Genomic DNA, 18,793 nt, shown 5'->3' with positions numbered 1-18,793 from the left:
AAAGGCAGTGTGACCCTTACATTTACAGTCAAAAGGCAGTGTGACCCTTACATTTACAGAGTAATTAAAGGCACTGTGACCCTTACATTTACAGTCAAAAGGCACTGTGAGTCTAACATTTACAGAGTCAAAAGGCACTGTGAGTCTAACATTTACAGAGTAATTAAAGGCACTGTGACCCTTACATTTACAGTCAAAAGGCACTGTGAGTCTAACATTTACAGAGTCAAAAGGCACTGTGACCCTTACATTTACAGAGTCAAAAGGCACTGTGAGTCTAACATTTACAGAGTAATTAAAGGCACTGTGAGTCTAACATTTACAGAACCAAAAAACACTCTGACTCTAGCAAACCGATTCTACCAGAATAATTTAGCACCAGACTTTATAGAGACAGACTTGGCTGTGAGACTGAAGTCACTGTCATCCTAACTAACTCATTAAGGTCCATATTATCAGATCACCAGACTTTGGAGAGACAATTTTTGCTCAGATGCAGAATTCACCGACATCCTAACAAACAGATTGTAGTCCTAATTATAAGATCACCAGACTTTACAGAGACAAGATTGGTTCTGAGAGAGAAGCCATGCACATGTATAGTAATCTTATTCTACTTGACACCTTATTGATCTTGTATGTGATGAGCAACAACTCTGATCCCCCTAGTCATCACAATAGACTCATCTTGCCATTGATTTAGAACCTACCATTAAAAAAATGGGGGTACACTTCTTTATCTACTCTACAGGACGACCACAAACAAAAACTGACATGAAAAATTCATAAGTGCATGTTAAGATATGGCGGAAGACAAATATTTATAAAGAAACCAAGCATAAATATAAAATATACAAAATCAAAGAAACAATACACAAAAATATCTACACATCTACAAATAAAGAATATTATTAGAGAAAAATGTTGAAGGTGACACATACATATATATATATATATACTTAAAACATATATTAACAGTTTAATATTAAATACAAGATTGCAATACGAAAACAATCTATAATTTACCTTTCTCATCCAAATGAGTTTTGAAATGAAATTTGTTTTCAGAGTATCTGTAATGACAGTTTACTGTGAAACCTGCCTTAAATCCATTTGTGGGATTCTTCAGTATCCCAACCTCAGTTTGTGCCTTAGTTGGGATTTTACTAGTTTTTAACTAACTGATCATGAGATAGCACAATCCCATCCAAATACAGATACCAAACTTTTATCTTCTGATTCGAACAATGTGTGAACTGGACAAGATACATCATATTACACACAATTGATACTGGGGCTTGGGAATATTATCTGAAACAATGATATTTTATATGGAAATTCACATCATATGAGATTTCAGCCTTTGGGACCTAACATTAGCCTGGACAAGCCACGCTATTCTGACCTTATCAATAATATATAGATTTGTGCAACATTCCAAATCGTGTACGTCTGTGTGGATATAGCAAGTGTTATCCCACCTGAGGACAATCTAGTCATTAAAGAATACACACAGCCAAAGCATTAAGCATTCAAAGCTCCCAGCTTACAGCTGCTGATTTAATTTGCAGTGCAGTGTTTGTAGTAAGATGTGCACTGGATAAGGAAACATCTATTGTCTGCAGTAGTAAGTGGGGAGGGTGGGTAATTTTAGGACAATTTAATCTAGTTAGGCTAAGCAGGCACCAGTGAACTGATTACGATCAAATTTTAATTGACACTGTCAAATCTCTAGCTATCTCATGATTTCCCTTGTTTAAATCTGGTTTAAAATTAAGACAGTCACCTGGGAAATGTCATTTATATACCAGCATTTTTAAAAAAAATAAAAATATAGTATACTGGTAAGTTATCAGTAACCAGAGTTGTTTATTTGTCCTCATATTGAATACATAACAAGTATCATATTTGACCTCTGCTGAGCTCAGAAGGTGTGGCAGGATTCATAAAGCATACTACGAAGAAACTGACAAAAGATTTCAGAGTAAAATTTAGGAAAATTTATCATCAACAGCTGTCAAAACAGTAGATGTAATAAAACACAACATCCATGCAAGACAATGAAGACATCACAGGCCCTTTACACCTCTTACCTTGCATACGTGACAGCATTTTTTGGAGGTTGTCCTGGCGGTGGTTTGGGTACCCTGGAGCTGTCTGACTCTGGATTCTCATTAGGGTCAGGGGTAATTGATGACAAAGCTTCGCGAAGCTCCATAGCAGTGCGGTCCGATACACGTGATGCTGACGATGACCTACGCTTCTGCTGGCGTTTTGAGATGGGATCTTTTTTGAGAATACTAGATTCCTTTTTTTGTGAACTAGAATCTTTTTTGTGTACACTAGATTCCTTTTTGAGATCCTTTTTCTGTGAGCTGGTGTCCTTTCTGCTGATCTTATTATCCGTTTGACTTGGCACTTTGTCATCCTTGCATAGCGTACTGTTGTCACTGGCAGTAGATTTGGTTGTATGGATTTGGTCTGCACTTTTACTTGACTTAGGTCCTCCTGATTTGTTTTCGCTGTTTTGATCCTCGGGAATGGTTGACATTTTCATACTCTTCCCGGTGCGTCCACCATCTGAGGCACGTCGTTCTGGAGTTACAACGTCACGTCTCTCCGGTATGCCACCTTTATCATGTTTATCTACTACTTTGATCTTTTTTACCTTCACATCATCACTATTGGCAGTTTTATTATCCAACTGTTTAGAGGAATCACTTAATGTTTTAACAGAACTAGGATATAGCACAGGTTTTTTGTTGGTGTCGGGTATAGCACTTTTATCTGTGTTGTGGTTACGAGCGGAGATATAGTGGGGAGCAGGTGGCTTACCCACCGGTTTTAGGTGACTTAGGGAAGCTAATTTTTTAATATCACTCAGACTGTCTTTTCCTTTAAATAAATGTTTTGAAGGACTACTGAGTGGAGAGGATATCAGATTGCCTATTTCCTTGGCTAGTTTTTCAGGCATTCTACTGGGACTAGATAATTTACTATGTATACTGTCTACAGATTGGGATTTCTCTAACGGGCTATCAGTAGTCCTCTCATTCCCTTGTACATTGAGAAATTGTAAACTACTACTGGAATGTTTTCGATCTGATAAATTCCTAAAATGAAATCCTGAGTCACTTTTTTCTCTTTGTTGACCATGATCAGCATCATCGTCGAGAAACACAAGAGAATTACGGAGAATTTCCTGTGATTCACGGTCTGCGTCATGTAGCACTAACGAATTCCTAACAATGCTGTCCAAACGAAGATCATCTTCGTCAGCTAATGTGTTCATCAACCCTCGCCGTGATTTATGCGATGGTTTTAATTTCAAGTCGTTACCATCGTCGCCTTCACTCTCATCATCAGCATCACTATTGTTGGAATCGGAGCCGAATGCCGATACCGCACCCCACTGACTCGCGACGGTAAATGGTGCTGCCCTTGTGGCATTCTCATCAATGTTTTCATCGGCTGCTGTGTGGGTTTTCTCCTCTGTCTGCATGAGAGCGAAGGTGATGGCCCGACTGGCGAGGGGGTCTGGCTGATACTCCGGGTTGTTCGATGCCTCCTCGTCACCAACAAGGCTGTTTTTTCTGTTGGACACAGCAGCCGAGTGCACTTTACGATCTATTATTTCCTTAAATAGCTGGTTTTCATGGTAACGTCCTTTACTATGGCGTCTCTCACCACTGGAGTGCTGTTCTCGTTCCCGCATGTCTGGCAGGATCTCCTCAGAAAATCTTATACCAGGGCCAACTTGATCGTGGGGTTGTTCCCGTGGTACAGGCCGACCCTCCATTTTTTCCCCATCTTGTTTAAGGATGCGAGTTAGTTGATCTGCAAGTACATCAAGACCAGATGTTTTTGGTGCATCGGGCTGATCTTGTGGTGGAACATCACCAGTGTTTCCTCGCTCATCTGGGTCAACAGAATAAACCTGTGGGGCCACGTTATCCTCCTGAACCAGTTGCTCCATTTGGTGTTTCTCCTCTGCCTCTAAATGGTTAACATTTTGATTACGAGGCACCAGCACGATATCCCCAACCTCCTCGCGCAGTCGATTGTCTATGTCATGTAGGTTCTTGTTTTCCAGGATGTACTGTCCTTCCTTGAGCTTGCGTTCCTCCTGTTCACCGTCCTCTTGGTTGTAGCTGAGATTGACATCAACAGCTTCTGTGGCTCCATGGCCAGCTGTGTGAGGGCCACCCGGCAACACTCTGTAACAACAATACACAAGAAATAATAAAGATAATATTACATTTTCCCACCTTAATGAGTCAGGCAGAATATAGTTAAAAATAAGAGAAATTGGAAAATAAGTTTTCGAGTTCCTGGATGATAAAATTCCAATAAACCAATTTCCACACTACATTATGTATAAAAACAAAACTTCTTAATGTTAGAAAATAGTGATGCTCAGAGCAACACATATTTTGAGACAACCAAACTATACGTTTTTTTAGAATTAGAAATTAATTTTCCCTAAGCTGGTTTCTAAACCTTTATGACATTTACAACACAATTACTTAAGTATGAACATTTAAACCTTGCACAACTTTTACTTAATCAATGAAATTGTACCATTACGAGATAATTGAACAGCTACCAGAATAGGTTTATCCCGTACTAAACCTGAGTCTAAGAGTTTTTTGTCATTTTATTATAACAAGTTTTATTGAATAAATAAAACAGATTAGACAGCAGGAAAAATCTACACTACATTTATAAACCTTTTAATTTCCAGAAGTTACTAGAATTATTAAAATCAAATACCCTGCTCCTGGTGTGGCCTTGATCCCTATAGGAGGTGAAGTTGTGATTGTCGTAGCGACAGATCCATCAGTGTAGATTTTCTCCCAGTCATACGGATCTGGTTCCTTGATGCCCTTGCGTTTTATGCACTGTTGAAATAAGTTGTGTAACAGACTGTAGTCAGGCTTGTTAAAGTAATCTAGGCTGAGAATGTGCTCAAGGAATGATCGGAACTCGTTAGGCATGTTCTTCAGCAGCTGTGTGTGGTCATACTTCTCCTTCATATTACCCACTTGCTCCTTGTCCTTTATCTTACGCCATGGTAACTGACCCGCCAGGAACTCGACGAGCATGTAGAACAGTGACCACAGGTCGTCGTGGCGACCCATTTCCTGAGGGGGGGATGAAGGATAACATGTTCAGCTATATACACAACTTTTCACTAATAAATCTAACATCTTACATCACTCTCACAGTAAAACAACAAGAGTTTATAAGGAATTTAACGTAAAGTTTCATATTATAGATTACTTACCTCTGTGAACATTAAATGTCCGAGGCTGCTGATTATTAATCGTTTATTTCAATGAAAAATATCAAATTTGATTTTGTATCGATGAAAAGATCATGGAAAAGACTGATATTTTGTTTGGAGTTGGAAGATTTCCAAGAGTTGAAATGTTTCACTAGAATATAGACCTACCTTATTTTTGTGTGCATTCACTGAAGCGTAACGAACTGTTCCCCTAAAGCCAGCTGCCGCCCTTGGTGGGCGTACGTCTCCGGCTGGAGTGGTGTACTGTCGTGCCAGACCAAAGTCTAACATAAACACCTTCTTACTGTCCTTCTGTAGTCTGCCCATGGCAAAGTTAGACTGGAACATACATAACAGGAAATATTATACCAAAGGGACATGTGACCTTGGAAGTAGGTCAAGGTTATTAATGATAAAAATTGTGGATGTATATATATCCCCTTCCTGACCACACTGGTTTTCTCCAGATACTACTTTCATAGTGAGACCCACTCCCATTCGTCCATCCAGGCAAAATAGAGTGACTTGTATAAGTTACTACAACTTATTCTGCAAATTATTCTGCAAATGTTGTAATCATAATAGTTTATAAGTTGTGTGAAGCTTTATCACGATGTCTGTAACCTTTACTGGAAATTAGTTCAAGATCATCAGTCTTTTGTTCCAGTAAGATTTAATGCTTCTAACAGATTTGACTTCTATAAGAAATTTCTGGTACACAATACATGATATGAAGACCTGGCCATATACTCACTGGTTTGATATCCCTGTGGAGGAAGCCAACTTCATGTATTGCCTCAATGGCTTTGAGTATTTGGGCGCCAAGGCGAAGTGTCGTACTGAGCGTGAAGCATCCCCGTGACTGGCTCCGTCGTAGCTCTGCCAAGTTTTTACCTTGGAGGGTCATCACCACGTAATTGTACCGCTCGTTTCGGCCACAGCCGATAAACCGACACACATGGTCATGTCCTACAAAACAGCAGTAGATCAGAATATATGTGGAATATTGGAGGTTAACATTATACCATCAAGATAAGGATAGCAACATCTTATAATGGACACTTCCTACTCCAATACATACCCTGTAATTTCTTGAGGACAGCCACCTCCATCTTGAGCACTTGCTTCGCCTGTTTCGCTGATTCCAGTTTGAGGGCAACATTCTCTTTGGTCACCTGATCAATGCCGTCATAGATTTCACCGAAGCCTCCACCTCCGATCTTCCTAACCTATAAACACAAAATGAAAATCCAAAATCTTCCTTCCCTGGTCTGCCTGTAACCTATGTTACTAAAAACTCATTAGCACTATAGTGTGACAAGTTGGTGTTCTAAATACTGGTTAAAAGTTAAAACACAGTGATCCAATTAAACTGCACTGATATAAGACATGTATACATCATCACTAATTAATTTTTCTTTACCTAAATATGAAATTTTTACCGCAAAAAATACTGTTTGTGAAAAGAAAATTAATCTGATTTATTACAGAATTCATTCCTATTTGGCTATATAAGAATATGTTAATCATATGGAGAAGCAATACAGATTTTATATAAATTTCTCAAAATCTAAAGGCCCTGTCACACTATAGCGTTTTGTTGGACGTTTGGTTGCGTTTTGAAAAATTGGAGAAACGTCGGGGAATGTCGACGTTCTTCAAATTGAGTTTCTAGGTCAACGTTGTTATAACGTTCTTGTAACGCTTGGGTAACGCTCAGACAACGTTCACTCAGCGTCAGGTGACATTTGTGGTCGAAAATAGCAGCAAAATCTAGCGTTCCATTGCGTTCTCAGCGCTTTGATAGCCTCCACAGCGCTTTGATGGCGTTCTCATAGCGTTTGGGTAACGTCTGCATTGCGTCCAGGTAGCGTTTCATTGTTTATTCCAGCGTCTATCCAACGTTCTCGACGTTTCCACAGCGTCTGCCTAGCGTTCCTGTAACGTTCGAGTAGCGCGTGCAGCGTTTGTGTAACTTCCTGTCACGTTTCGCCAACCTGCAGCTAATTTATTTATATGTTTTTTGATTCCTCTCACTTTATTACACAGTCAATATTTTATTTGCATTCTTTCTAAATAAAGATAGATACAAGTATAAGTATTATACCACTATTCAGGCAATATTTTATTTTGTAACAATGTTTAATACAAATACGTATTTTTACCGTATGGACAATATGACATTTATTATTATGGTTATCTACAAATAAGTCATTGTAAATTACATACAATATTTCAGTTTCTAAAAATTGTGTCTACCAAAAAGTAAAGTCTAGATTAAGTCCATTCTGCAATGCAGCACTAGGGTCCATGTCTACACCATCCTGTCCTGCCAGTCCAGTGCCCCAGCTGAGGAATTGACCCAGTGTTTGATGAGGTTCCTCTGCTTCTTGGCTTCCTTGGTCGCAGTGTTGGGGCCTGCAACAACCTGTGTGTCTTCCAGATTAAAGCTATCTCTCTAGGCACCAGGCACAAAGTCTTCTTCTGCACTTGCTTGCTGGTCCAACTGTTGGTTCTGCAGCATTGGATACCTGACCCTCATCAGGTTGTGAAGGACCAAGCAGGTCTTTACTATCAGCTTCACAGTCTCTGGCTTGTGCTGCATAGTACCCAGAATCACCTGGAACCTGTTGGCAAGGATCCCAAAGGCGTTCTCCACGACCCTCCTGGCTCTCGACAGTCTGTAGTTGTAGATGCGCTCCTCCTGTGATAAACCACGGAGACTGTAGGGCTTCATCATGTAGGTTCTCAGGGCAAAGGCGTCATCTCCAATGTAGAAGTATGGCACATCTGTAGTGTCTTGTGGGAGAGGTGTAGGCTGTGGAAACCCAAGTAGGTCTTCTTCAGCTCCATGTTTCAGCTCACTGGAGTTGTAGATCTGGGCATCGGATGCTGATCCCAGGCCTCCAAGATCTGCCCACACGGACTTGTAGTCAGAATCCACAAGGGCCAGTAACACAATGGAAAAGAACCCCTTGTAGTTGTAGTACAAGGAGCCACTGTCTGGAGGACACCTAATGGCCACATGCTTGCCATCCAATGCTCCCAGGACATGGGGGAAGTTCCACCTCTCATAGAATCTGTCAGCAACTTTCTTCCAATCTTCTGGCGTATGGCATGGCAAACCTCTCTGACCACCAGTGACTGTGTGTTGTGAGGTACTCTCCAGCCAAACTTCTGCGATGCATAGCTGTCACCAGAGGCAAGGTGTCGCAAAGTCAGGGCCAGCTTCATACCAGGGTCGAGGGCCGGTCTAAAGCGAGTGTCCTTCTTGGTGATCCTGGGACCAACTCTCTGTCTCAGCTCATCAAACATCTCTGGTGGCATGCGCAGGAAGTTGTGGAAGGAGGCTTGGTCTTCAGCTCTGAGTTCAGCCATCAGCTTGTCATAAACTCCAAACTGAGGTCGCCTTCCTATCCATGGTCTTACCCAGCACTTTCTCCCTCTCCTCTTCCTTTTCTTTTTGGACATCTTGACCTGGTGCAATGCCAACTGCAGGATATTGTTGTGATGCAGGAGAGCAGCAACAGCATACTGGTGTTTCTCTTGGTCTGTCATTCTTCTGAGGGCTTTTGACTCTGTGAAAGTTCCAACAGGGCTGGCGTGGCCTCTGCAAGCCCCTTATATGGCAAGTGCCTGTCAAACGCTCCTGAACGCTACCAGTAGGTTACAGGCGCGTTACAAGGACGTTACATGGACGTTACACTGACGTTGGAAAAATTCAGAACGCTGACATACGTTAAAAGAGCGTTACATGAGCGTTAATAACGCTCAGTGAACGCTGAGAAAAGTTGGCGACACGCTGGATAGACGTTCGATGGACGTTACACAGGCGTTACCCAAGCGCTAGCCACGCGCTGGACACTCAATCCTGATGGACCGTCGTCCGCCTAGCGTCCAGGGAACGTCCTGACGTTCGAGTTACGTTCGAGTAACGCCTGCCAACTTTCGTGTAGCGTTCCTCTAACGCGTAAGTAGCGTTTTGGTAGAACGTCGTGAATTTTTGTGCACACCCAAACCTAAACGTTTGTCGACGTTCCTCTGCGTTTCGCAACACGTTACTCGAACGCTGGTGAGAACGTCGTAGTGTGACAGGCCCTTAAGGTTTTTAACCCAAATATATAGCAAAAAAATAAACTTTATTTAATCTGTAGGGAGTGTTGAGTTGTCCATATTACAATGGATCTATATATCAGGTTATGAGAAACTGAGCTAAACACAAAACGTTCAAGTCCAAATAACCAGCATCCTTAAATTCAAACAATCACATCTCAACACACCCATCATTTACAGAGAATGAACAGACAAGTTTGGCTAAAGTTGGACTTTTATTTTTTGAGCATCCAACATAAATGCCAAACTATAAAGTGAAATGTTGACACTGTGACTGTTGGATACGTAACACCATAGTCTTGTTTCATTACAGGTAAGACAAAACCTTTGTACTTGTCTATGAGGCATTAAGTAGTATATATTTGCCCACAAACCAGATCGGATGACCCAGGCCCATCAGATCTAGGGGTCTTCTCACACTGATGACTTCAAAAATCGATCATCATAATTTTCAAATCAGTGAAAGACTTGATTGTTGTAAGTTGAAGAGAATTACGTAAAACAATCAATATTTTTGAAAATGTACCACTGTACATCGTAGATATGTCCAGAAATATATTGTTATAATGCAATCCAGGTTTAATACAGATTTAAAAGTTTTTAATGTTAAACCAATATCATAGAGGATCATGATTAATTGGTCCTTGACAGAGGTAAAACATCTTATCACCGATTATATTGATTACAGGCAATAAACCCGACGATCTAACATTAAATAATCACACTTACCACTTTCCAGCGGTCCTTGACCACCTGGTTGGCCTGTAGAAGGTCCTCAGTTGTCATGGTGACCCCCCTGGCCGGATGTCCGGACTGTCTACGTCCAAGTTACCCCATTATCTGACCATCGCTCGGACATCACTGTAAACAAAGGATAAATATATTGCTTAATATGACCAAGATTTGGACTGAGGGCCGGGGCACCAGGTAACTTCAGGATTCTGAGATTGGATGAAATAATCATACATTTTCACACTGTATTATCCAATGTCATACTTTCTTCATATCCTGGTTCTGAGAAAACAGATAATCACGCATTAAATAGAACATTGATGATATCCTTGTTAGACAGCTGTGTACTTCCGACTATATTGCACTCAGTAAGATACTGAAGTTTTAGGCATAAATACTGGTACATGTATATATATTTATATTTTCCTTATTTAAAGGTTGTTAATGTATACTATGTACTACCAGTATTGTGACTTTTTATTGGTATGTTTGAAGTTTGTTAGACAATAATACATGTATACAGTACATATTGTCTTTACTCAATAAACTATGCTCTACAACACTCTACAATGTCTCCTATGTATTAAAAGTGTAGACAGGAAAGTTCTGAGTGACTTGGATGAGTTAAGCTTTATTTAATCAAACAATATACAGTGTAGTACTTCTAGAGGTTCATTCAAAGATAACAAAGCCAAACAATGTCTGCAGATTTCCAGGAATTATCACATCCTCAGCAGCAACATCGCTTTGTCAGGCTTTGTCAGACTAGTACTCCTGAGCAGCAACATCGCTTTGTCAGGCTATAGCATTAGACAAAGTAAGCAAGCTAGATCACAACCCAACCCCCTCCTACTCCTCAATTAATGTAATTCTATAAATGGCTAACATAAATTGACCGATTCACAATCTCAAAACTATGGGGCAAAGCTATTAGATTTGTATGGAGATCATTTTGAAAATAAATACATTTTAGCTAAATTGATTATGTATTAAACTTCAGCACAGAATATCAATTCTACTCCTCTACCAAACAGTCTGAAATTCTGCGGATTGAACCGTTCTCAAGGAAGTCTCCGACTTATTGACAGATTAAATCTCAATATGTGGTGGAGAGATTACACAAATGTCTATGAGTAATGATGATGACACATATTGTACTGAGGACTCCACCGATCAATTACACTCTCTCACATTAATGAGATTTATTAATTGATGCATGATATACATCAATATTTAATAAAACACCATGCACATATTTGCATATTTTGGTTAAATAACAATTTAACCTCTGTAAACAATCTATCACCAACTTTAAATTATTTAATCATTAAAGTGCAGTAAAATATGGTGACTGATTCCTGATTCCTAACCGGTAGAGCAGCCCTTCCTCCCCTTTCATCAAGCTTTCATGAACTTTCCTACATATGATGCAAGGTCGGTCTATACTGTCTGTGGGTAGATCTGGCTGTATACCAAGCTAACAGGCCACAGGGACAGCCGGCTGGCCCAGACAATTGATCCATCAGCAGCAGAAAAGACAGGATATTCTCACTTTCAGCTACCATGTATAATACAAACCAGCCAGTGGCACACCAAACATGATATACAAACTACAACACTACCCAACCAGTGACACCAAACATGATATACAAACTACAACACTACCCAACCAGTGACACACATGATATACAAATAAACTACAACACTACCCAACCAGTAACACATGATATACAAACTACAACACTACCCAACCAGTGACACACATGATATACAAACTACAACACTACCCAACCAGTGACACACATGATATACAAACTACAACACTACCCAACCAGTGACACACATGATATACAAACTACAACACTACCAACCAGTGTCACATCAAACATGATATACAAACTACAACACTACCCAACCAGTAACACCAAACATGATATACAAACTACAACACTACCCAACCAGTGTCACACATGATATACAAACTACAACACTACCCAACCAGTGACACACATGATATACAAACTACAACACTACCCAACCAGTGACACACATGATATACAAACTACAACACTACCCAACCAGTGACACACATGATATACAAACTATAACACTACCCAACCAGTGACACACATGATATACAAACTACAACACTACCCAACCAGTGACACACATGATATACAAACTACAACACTACCCAACCAGTGACACACATGATATACAAACTACAACACTACCCAACCAGTGACACATGATATACAAACTACAACACTACCCAACCAGTGACACACATGATATACAAACTACAACACTACCCAACCAGTGTCACACATGATATACAAACTACAACACTACCCAACCAGTGACACACATGATATACAAACTACAACACTACCAACCAGTGACACACCATGATATACAAACTAACACACTACCCCAACCAGTGGACACATGATATACAAACTATACACTACCCAACCAGTGACAACACATGAGATACAAACTACACACTACCCAACCAGTGGACACACATGGATATACAAACTACAACACTACCCAAACCAGTGACACAACCATGATATACAAACTACAACACTACCCAACCAGTGACACACATGATATACAAACACAACACTACCAACCAGTGGTCACAACATGATATACAAACTACAAACACTACCCCAACCTAGTGTCACACCATGGATATACATACTACAACACTACCCAACCATGACATACATATTACAAAAACAAACACCCCCCCTGCAACATGATTACAAACACAAACTACCCAACCAGTGAAACAATGATATAAAAACTCAACACTACCCAACCAGGAAAACATATATACAAAAAACAAAATACCAACCCTGACAACATGATATACAAAAACAAACTACCCAAAACCCGGACTAATGTAACAACTACAACACTACCCCAACCCCTGACACACTGTAACAAAATACAACATCCCCCCCCAGGACAAATGAATACAAATACAAAAACTACCCAACCAGTGATACGGGTATACAAACACAACACTACCCAACCAGTGACTACTGAAAACAACTACAACCTACCCAACCGTGACATACATAATACAAACTACCCCCACTACCCAACCAGGACACACATGATAAACAAATACAAATACCAACCGTGACACAATGATATACAAAATACAACACACCCACCGTGTCCAAAATGATACCAAACACAACCCTACCCAACCATGTCAACTATATACTACTACAAATACCACCCGTGCAAACAGATTAAAACACAACAACCCCCCCCGTGTCACATGATATCAAAATACAAAAACTACCAACCAGGTCACACGAATACAAAAAACAACACTACCCCAAACCCGTGCACACAGGGAAAACCAAAAACAACCCCTACCCCACCATGACACATGATTAAAAATACAACACTACCCAAACCCGTGACAAAAATGAAATTTCAAACACAAAAACTTTCCCAAACCCGTGACACACATATATACAAAATACAACCTACCCAACCAGGTACCGATATACAAATACAAAAACTACCCTACCAGTGTCACACATGAATACTACACAACCCCTACCAACCATGTCACACATGAAAAAACAAAATAAACACTACCCAAACCGTGTCAACATGAATACAAACTACAAAACTACAAACCAGTGTCACAATAAAAAAAACTCAAAAACTACCCCAACCATGACATACTGTAACAAAAAAAACACTACCCAAACCCGTTACAACATGAATACAAAAAACAACACTACCAACATGACTAATGATAAAAACATACACTACCCAACCGGGTCACATGTATACAAATACAACACTACCCAACCCGTGAACACAATATAAACACACAACCAACCAACCCGTGTCACAATGATAAAAAACAAAAACCAACCAGTTCAATCAAAAAAGATATACAAATACAAACACCAACCAGGTCCACTGTTAACAAACTCCATACCAACCAGTGTAAAAATGATATACAAACTACAACACTACCCTACCATGTAAATGTAACATACTAAACACTACCAAAGTGCCCCTGATTTTACAAAACAAACACTACCCAACCCGTCAACATGATATACAAACACAACACTACCCAAACCCGTGTAAAATTTTATACAAAAACAACCTCCAAAAAGTGTAAAACATGATTACAAATACAACACTACCCAACCAGTGTCACAAGATAACAATAAAACCCCAAACCAGGTCAATCAAACATGAATACAAAATAAAAACTACCTCACCCTGACAAAGATATACAAACACAACACTACCCACCCGTGCACACATGAATCAAACTACAAAAACCCACCCAACCCGTGACCCCCACATGATATACAAAAAACCCAAAACACCCAACCAGGGCACCGGTAACAAATACAACACTAAATCAACCATGACCCAATATATACAAACTACAAATACTCAACCATGTCAACATGATATAAAAATAAACATACCCCCAGTGAACACAGATATACAAAAATACAAAACTACCCAATATGACACACAGATATACAAACAAAACACTACCCCCCAAACCGGTCACACGATATACAAATACAACACTACCCCCGGACACACAGAAACAACTACAAAACTACCCAAACCGTGAAAACAAAAATACAAACTACAAAAACCCACCCAACCAGTGACATACATATATACAAATACAACATACAACCGTGACACACATGAATATACAAACTACAACACTACCCAACCAGTGTCAACATGATATCATACTACAACCACTACCAACGCAGTGGTCCACATGATATACAAACTACAGACAACACTAAACCTACCCAACCAGTAACACACATGATATACAAACTACAACACTACCCAACCAGTGTCCACATGATATACAAACTACAACACTACCCAACCAGTGACACACATGATATACAACTACAACACTAACAACCAGTTTCACATCAAACTGATGACAAACTACAAACTACTACCTCACCAGTGACACACATGATATACAAACTACACACTACCCAACCAGTGGACACACATGATATACAAACTACAACACTACCCAACCAGTGACACACATGATATACAAACTACAACACTACCCAACCAGTGACACACATGATATACAAACTACAACACTACCCAACCAGTGACACACATGATATACAAACTACAACACTACCCAACCAGTGTCACACATGATATACAAACTACAACACTACCCAACCAGTGACACACATGATATACAAACTACAACACTACCCAACCAGTGTCACACATGATATACAAACTACAACACTACCCAACCAGTGACACACATGATATACAAACTACAACACTACCAACCAGTGTCACACATGATATACAAACTACAACACTACCCAACCAGTGTCACACATGATATACAAACTACAACACTACCCAACCAGTGTCACACATGATATACAAACTACAACACTACCCAACCAGTGTCACACATGATATACAAACTACAACACTACCCAACCAGTGTCACACATGATATACAAACTACAACACTACCCAACCAGTGTCACACATGATATACAAACTACAACACTACCCAACCAGTGTCACACATGATATACAAACTACAACACTACCCAACCAGTGTCACACATGATATACAAACTACAACACTACCCAACCAGTGTCACACATGATATACAAACTACAACACTACCAACCAGTGTCACATCAAACATGATATACAAACTACAACACTACCCAACCAGTGACACACATGATATACAAACTACAACACTACCCAACCAGTGACACACATGATATACAAACTACAACACTACCCAACCAGTGACACCAAACATGATATACAAACTACAACACTACCCAACCAGTGACACACATGATATACAAACTACAACACTACCCAACCAGTGTCACACATGATATACAAACTACAACACTACCAACCAGTGACACACATGATATTACAACTACAACACTACCCAACCAGTGTACACACATGATATACAAACTACAACACTACCCAACCAGTGACACACATGATATACAAACTACAACACTACCCAACCAGTGACACACATGATATACAAACTACAACACTACCCAACCAGTGTCACACATGATATACAAACTACAACACTACCCAACCAGTGACACCAAACATGATATACAAACTACAACACTACCCAACCAGTGTCACACATGATATACAAACTACAACACTACCCAACCAGTGACACACATGATATACAAACTACAACACTACCCAACCAGTGTCACACATGATATACATACTACAACACTACCAACCAGTGTCACACATGATATACAAACTACAACACTACCCAACCAGTAACACACATGATATACAAACTACAACACTACCCAACCAGTGTCACACATGATATACAAACTACAACACTACCCAACCAGTGACACACATGATATACAAACTACAACACTACCAACCAGTGTCACATCAAACATGATATACAAACTACAAAACTACCTCACCAGTGACACACATGATATACAAACTACAACACTACCCAACCAGTGACACACATGATATACAAACTACAACACTACTCAACCAGTGACACACATGATATACAAACTACAACACTACCAACCAGTGACACACATGATATACAAACTACAACACTACCCAACCAGTGACACACATGATATACAAACTACAACACTACCAACCAGTGTCACACATGATATACAAACTACAACACTACCCAACCAGTGACACACATGATATACAAACTACAACACTACCCAACCAGTGACACACATGATATACAAACTACAACACTACCAACCAGTGACACACATGATATACAAACTACAACACTACCCAACCAGTGACACACATGATATACAAACTACAACACTACCCAACCAGTGACACATCAAACATGATATACAAACTACAACACTACCCAACCAGTGACACACATGATATACAAACTACAACACTATAATACTTTAGTGACAAACTAAACTACCCCTATTTTGTAAACATTTATTATTAACTATAAGTAGCCGTACAGTTTAGGTTTACACTGCCCCAATCTTAAGCTCAATAATCCAACATGAACATGCCTTTGATTTAATCCCATCGGAATGTGTATAAATAATTCATAATGTATACGATTGATGAAACACATCCCTTTTTCATTACTTTGGGAATACCATATATATAGGAAACAGAATAAAAAGATAAATAAGTAGATTTGGGTAAAGTGCACATAGAGGTTACACAACGAGTGATTGTTGGATATGGAATTTATTTCACACCAGTAAGTTATTTTTTAAAAGTTATAAAAGACACGAGCTTTAGCGAGTGCTTTTTGCAACTTTTAAAAAATAACTTACGAGTGTGAAATAAATTCCATATCCAACAATCACAAGTCGTGTGACCTGTTTCTACCACAATAATATCGGCTTGAATCAAAGGGAAACGTGGCCAAGAATAATTTCGCGTTTGCAAATAAAGTGTACCGGTGACGTCCGGGACCCGGTGATGTGACGTAATTAGATTATTGATGACGTCAATAACAATTGCAGCTTGGGTCGAAGTTCACCGTGTTAGCCAATCGAAATGCGTACAGAGTTTATACCACGTGTGGTATAAACAGATTGTTAATCAACAGCTGTAATGATTAACTGATGGTCTGAGAGTTGAATAACACAGGGTATTGTGGTAGAAATGTGATTAGTTATAGATGGAAGAACAATCATCTGTATATTATATATTGAGTTATTTTTGCAGAGTAAACAAACAAAATTGACAACATGGCTATACCGAGACTTAAAACGCCTACTTCTTTAACCAGCATTAATTTGGGAAAGCATCTACAAAGATCAATTTATAGGAAAATCAGGACATTGTCCTGTTGCAAGCAAACATCTCAACTTTGCTTTGTTTTTGTTGGAATCCAATTCCACTCCAATACTTCACTATAATACTTCAACTCGATTGCAAAAAAGAAAATTCACTCCGAACAACAAAAAGGAAGATAAATGTTGATACAGATATCTGGCACCAGCAGTTTCCCTAATTACCATTAGCTAACTCTGCAGTACCACCAAAGGAAAGACTTGACACCTTAGGTGTTATGTTTTAAAACTCATTACCATCATGATTTGGAACTCTATCAAACAAAAGTACAGGTTTCAATGCAGCAGCCTTGAAACTTTAAACTGAAACAGAATTACTAGTCATGGAGTGGAAATCTCATCAGGAAATCAGTCCCTGGTGATGTTATTGTACACGGACGCTAGCCTGCAGGAGAAAATCCAGCCAAACCCCACACTCGGCCTGACTCAGTAGTGTGTTGGACTGTCAATGTCATCCATTTACCACAATCAGATATTTATGGAATACCCAAGGACAGATATTATGTAATTTATCAGAAATCAAGACTAAAACTTGGATGTCCTGCTCAACACATCATGCAGCTACAATGATACCACTATGTGACTTTATAACCTTGAATCAATTCACCATTATCACAGTAGTGTTTGGTTATCACTCAGGAATATTCATGGTCCAACTATAGCCTACTCTTTGACAAAATTTTCAGTAATAAATCACATAAAACACATTCCACACAAACTCATCAT

The 18,793-nt window shown here is 39.5% G+C and overlaps 1 protein-coding gene across 12 annotated transcripts in view; it reads right to left on the bottom strand.

Annotated features, from left to right (window-relative positions):
* LOC117323238 overlaps positions 1 to 18,793 on the bottom strand; it is a 38,763-nt gene that overhangs the window by 12,033 nt on the left and 7,937 nt on the right. For all 12 annotated transcript variants that reach the window (XR_004531689.1, XR_004531687.1, XR_004531691.1 and 9 more), the window contains exons 2-7: positions 10,130 to 10,261; positions 6,369 to 6,516; positions 6,042 to 6,256; positions 5,456 to 5,626; positions 4,774 to 5,144; positions 2,094 to 4,217 (exon numbers count right to left, since the gene is read on the bottom strand). Coding sequence is in view for 1 of the 12 variants with exons in the window: in XM_033878307.1 (XP_033734198.1) it covers positions 2,094 to 4,217; positions 4,774 to 5,144; positions 5,456 to 5,626; positions 6,042 to 6,256; positions 6,369 to 6,516; positions 10,130 to 10,186 (3,086 nt within the window). In the remaining 11 variants the exon portion in view is untranslated. The remainder of the gene's footprint in view (positions 1 to 2,093; positions 4,218 to 4,773; positions 5,145 to 5,455; positions 5,627 to 6,041; positions 6,257 to 6,368; positions 6,517 to 10,129; positions 10,262 to 18,793) is intronic.

This window comes from Pecten maximus, chromosome 3, assembly GCF_902652985.1.
Source record: "Pecten maximus chromosome 3, xPecMax1.1, whole genome shotgun sequence".
Classification (NCBI taxonomy): Eukaryota; Metazoa; Mollusca; class Bivalvia; order Pectinida; family Pectinidae; genus Pecten; species Pecten maximus.
The sequence above is the reverse complement of the archived record's forward strand: the minus strand, read 5'-3'. Positions and strand labels throughout refer to the sequence as shown.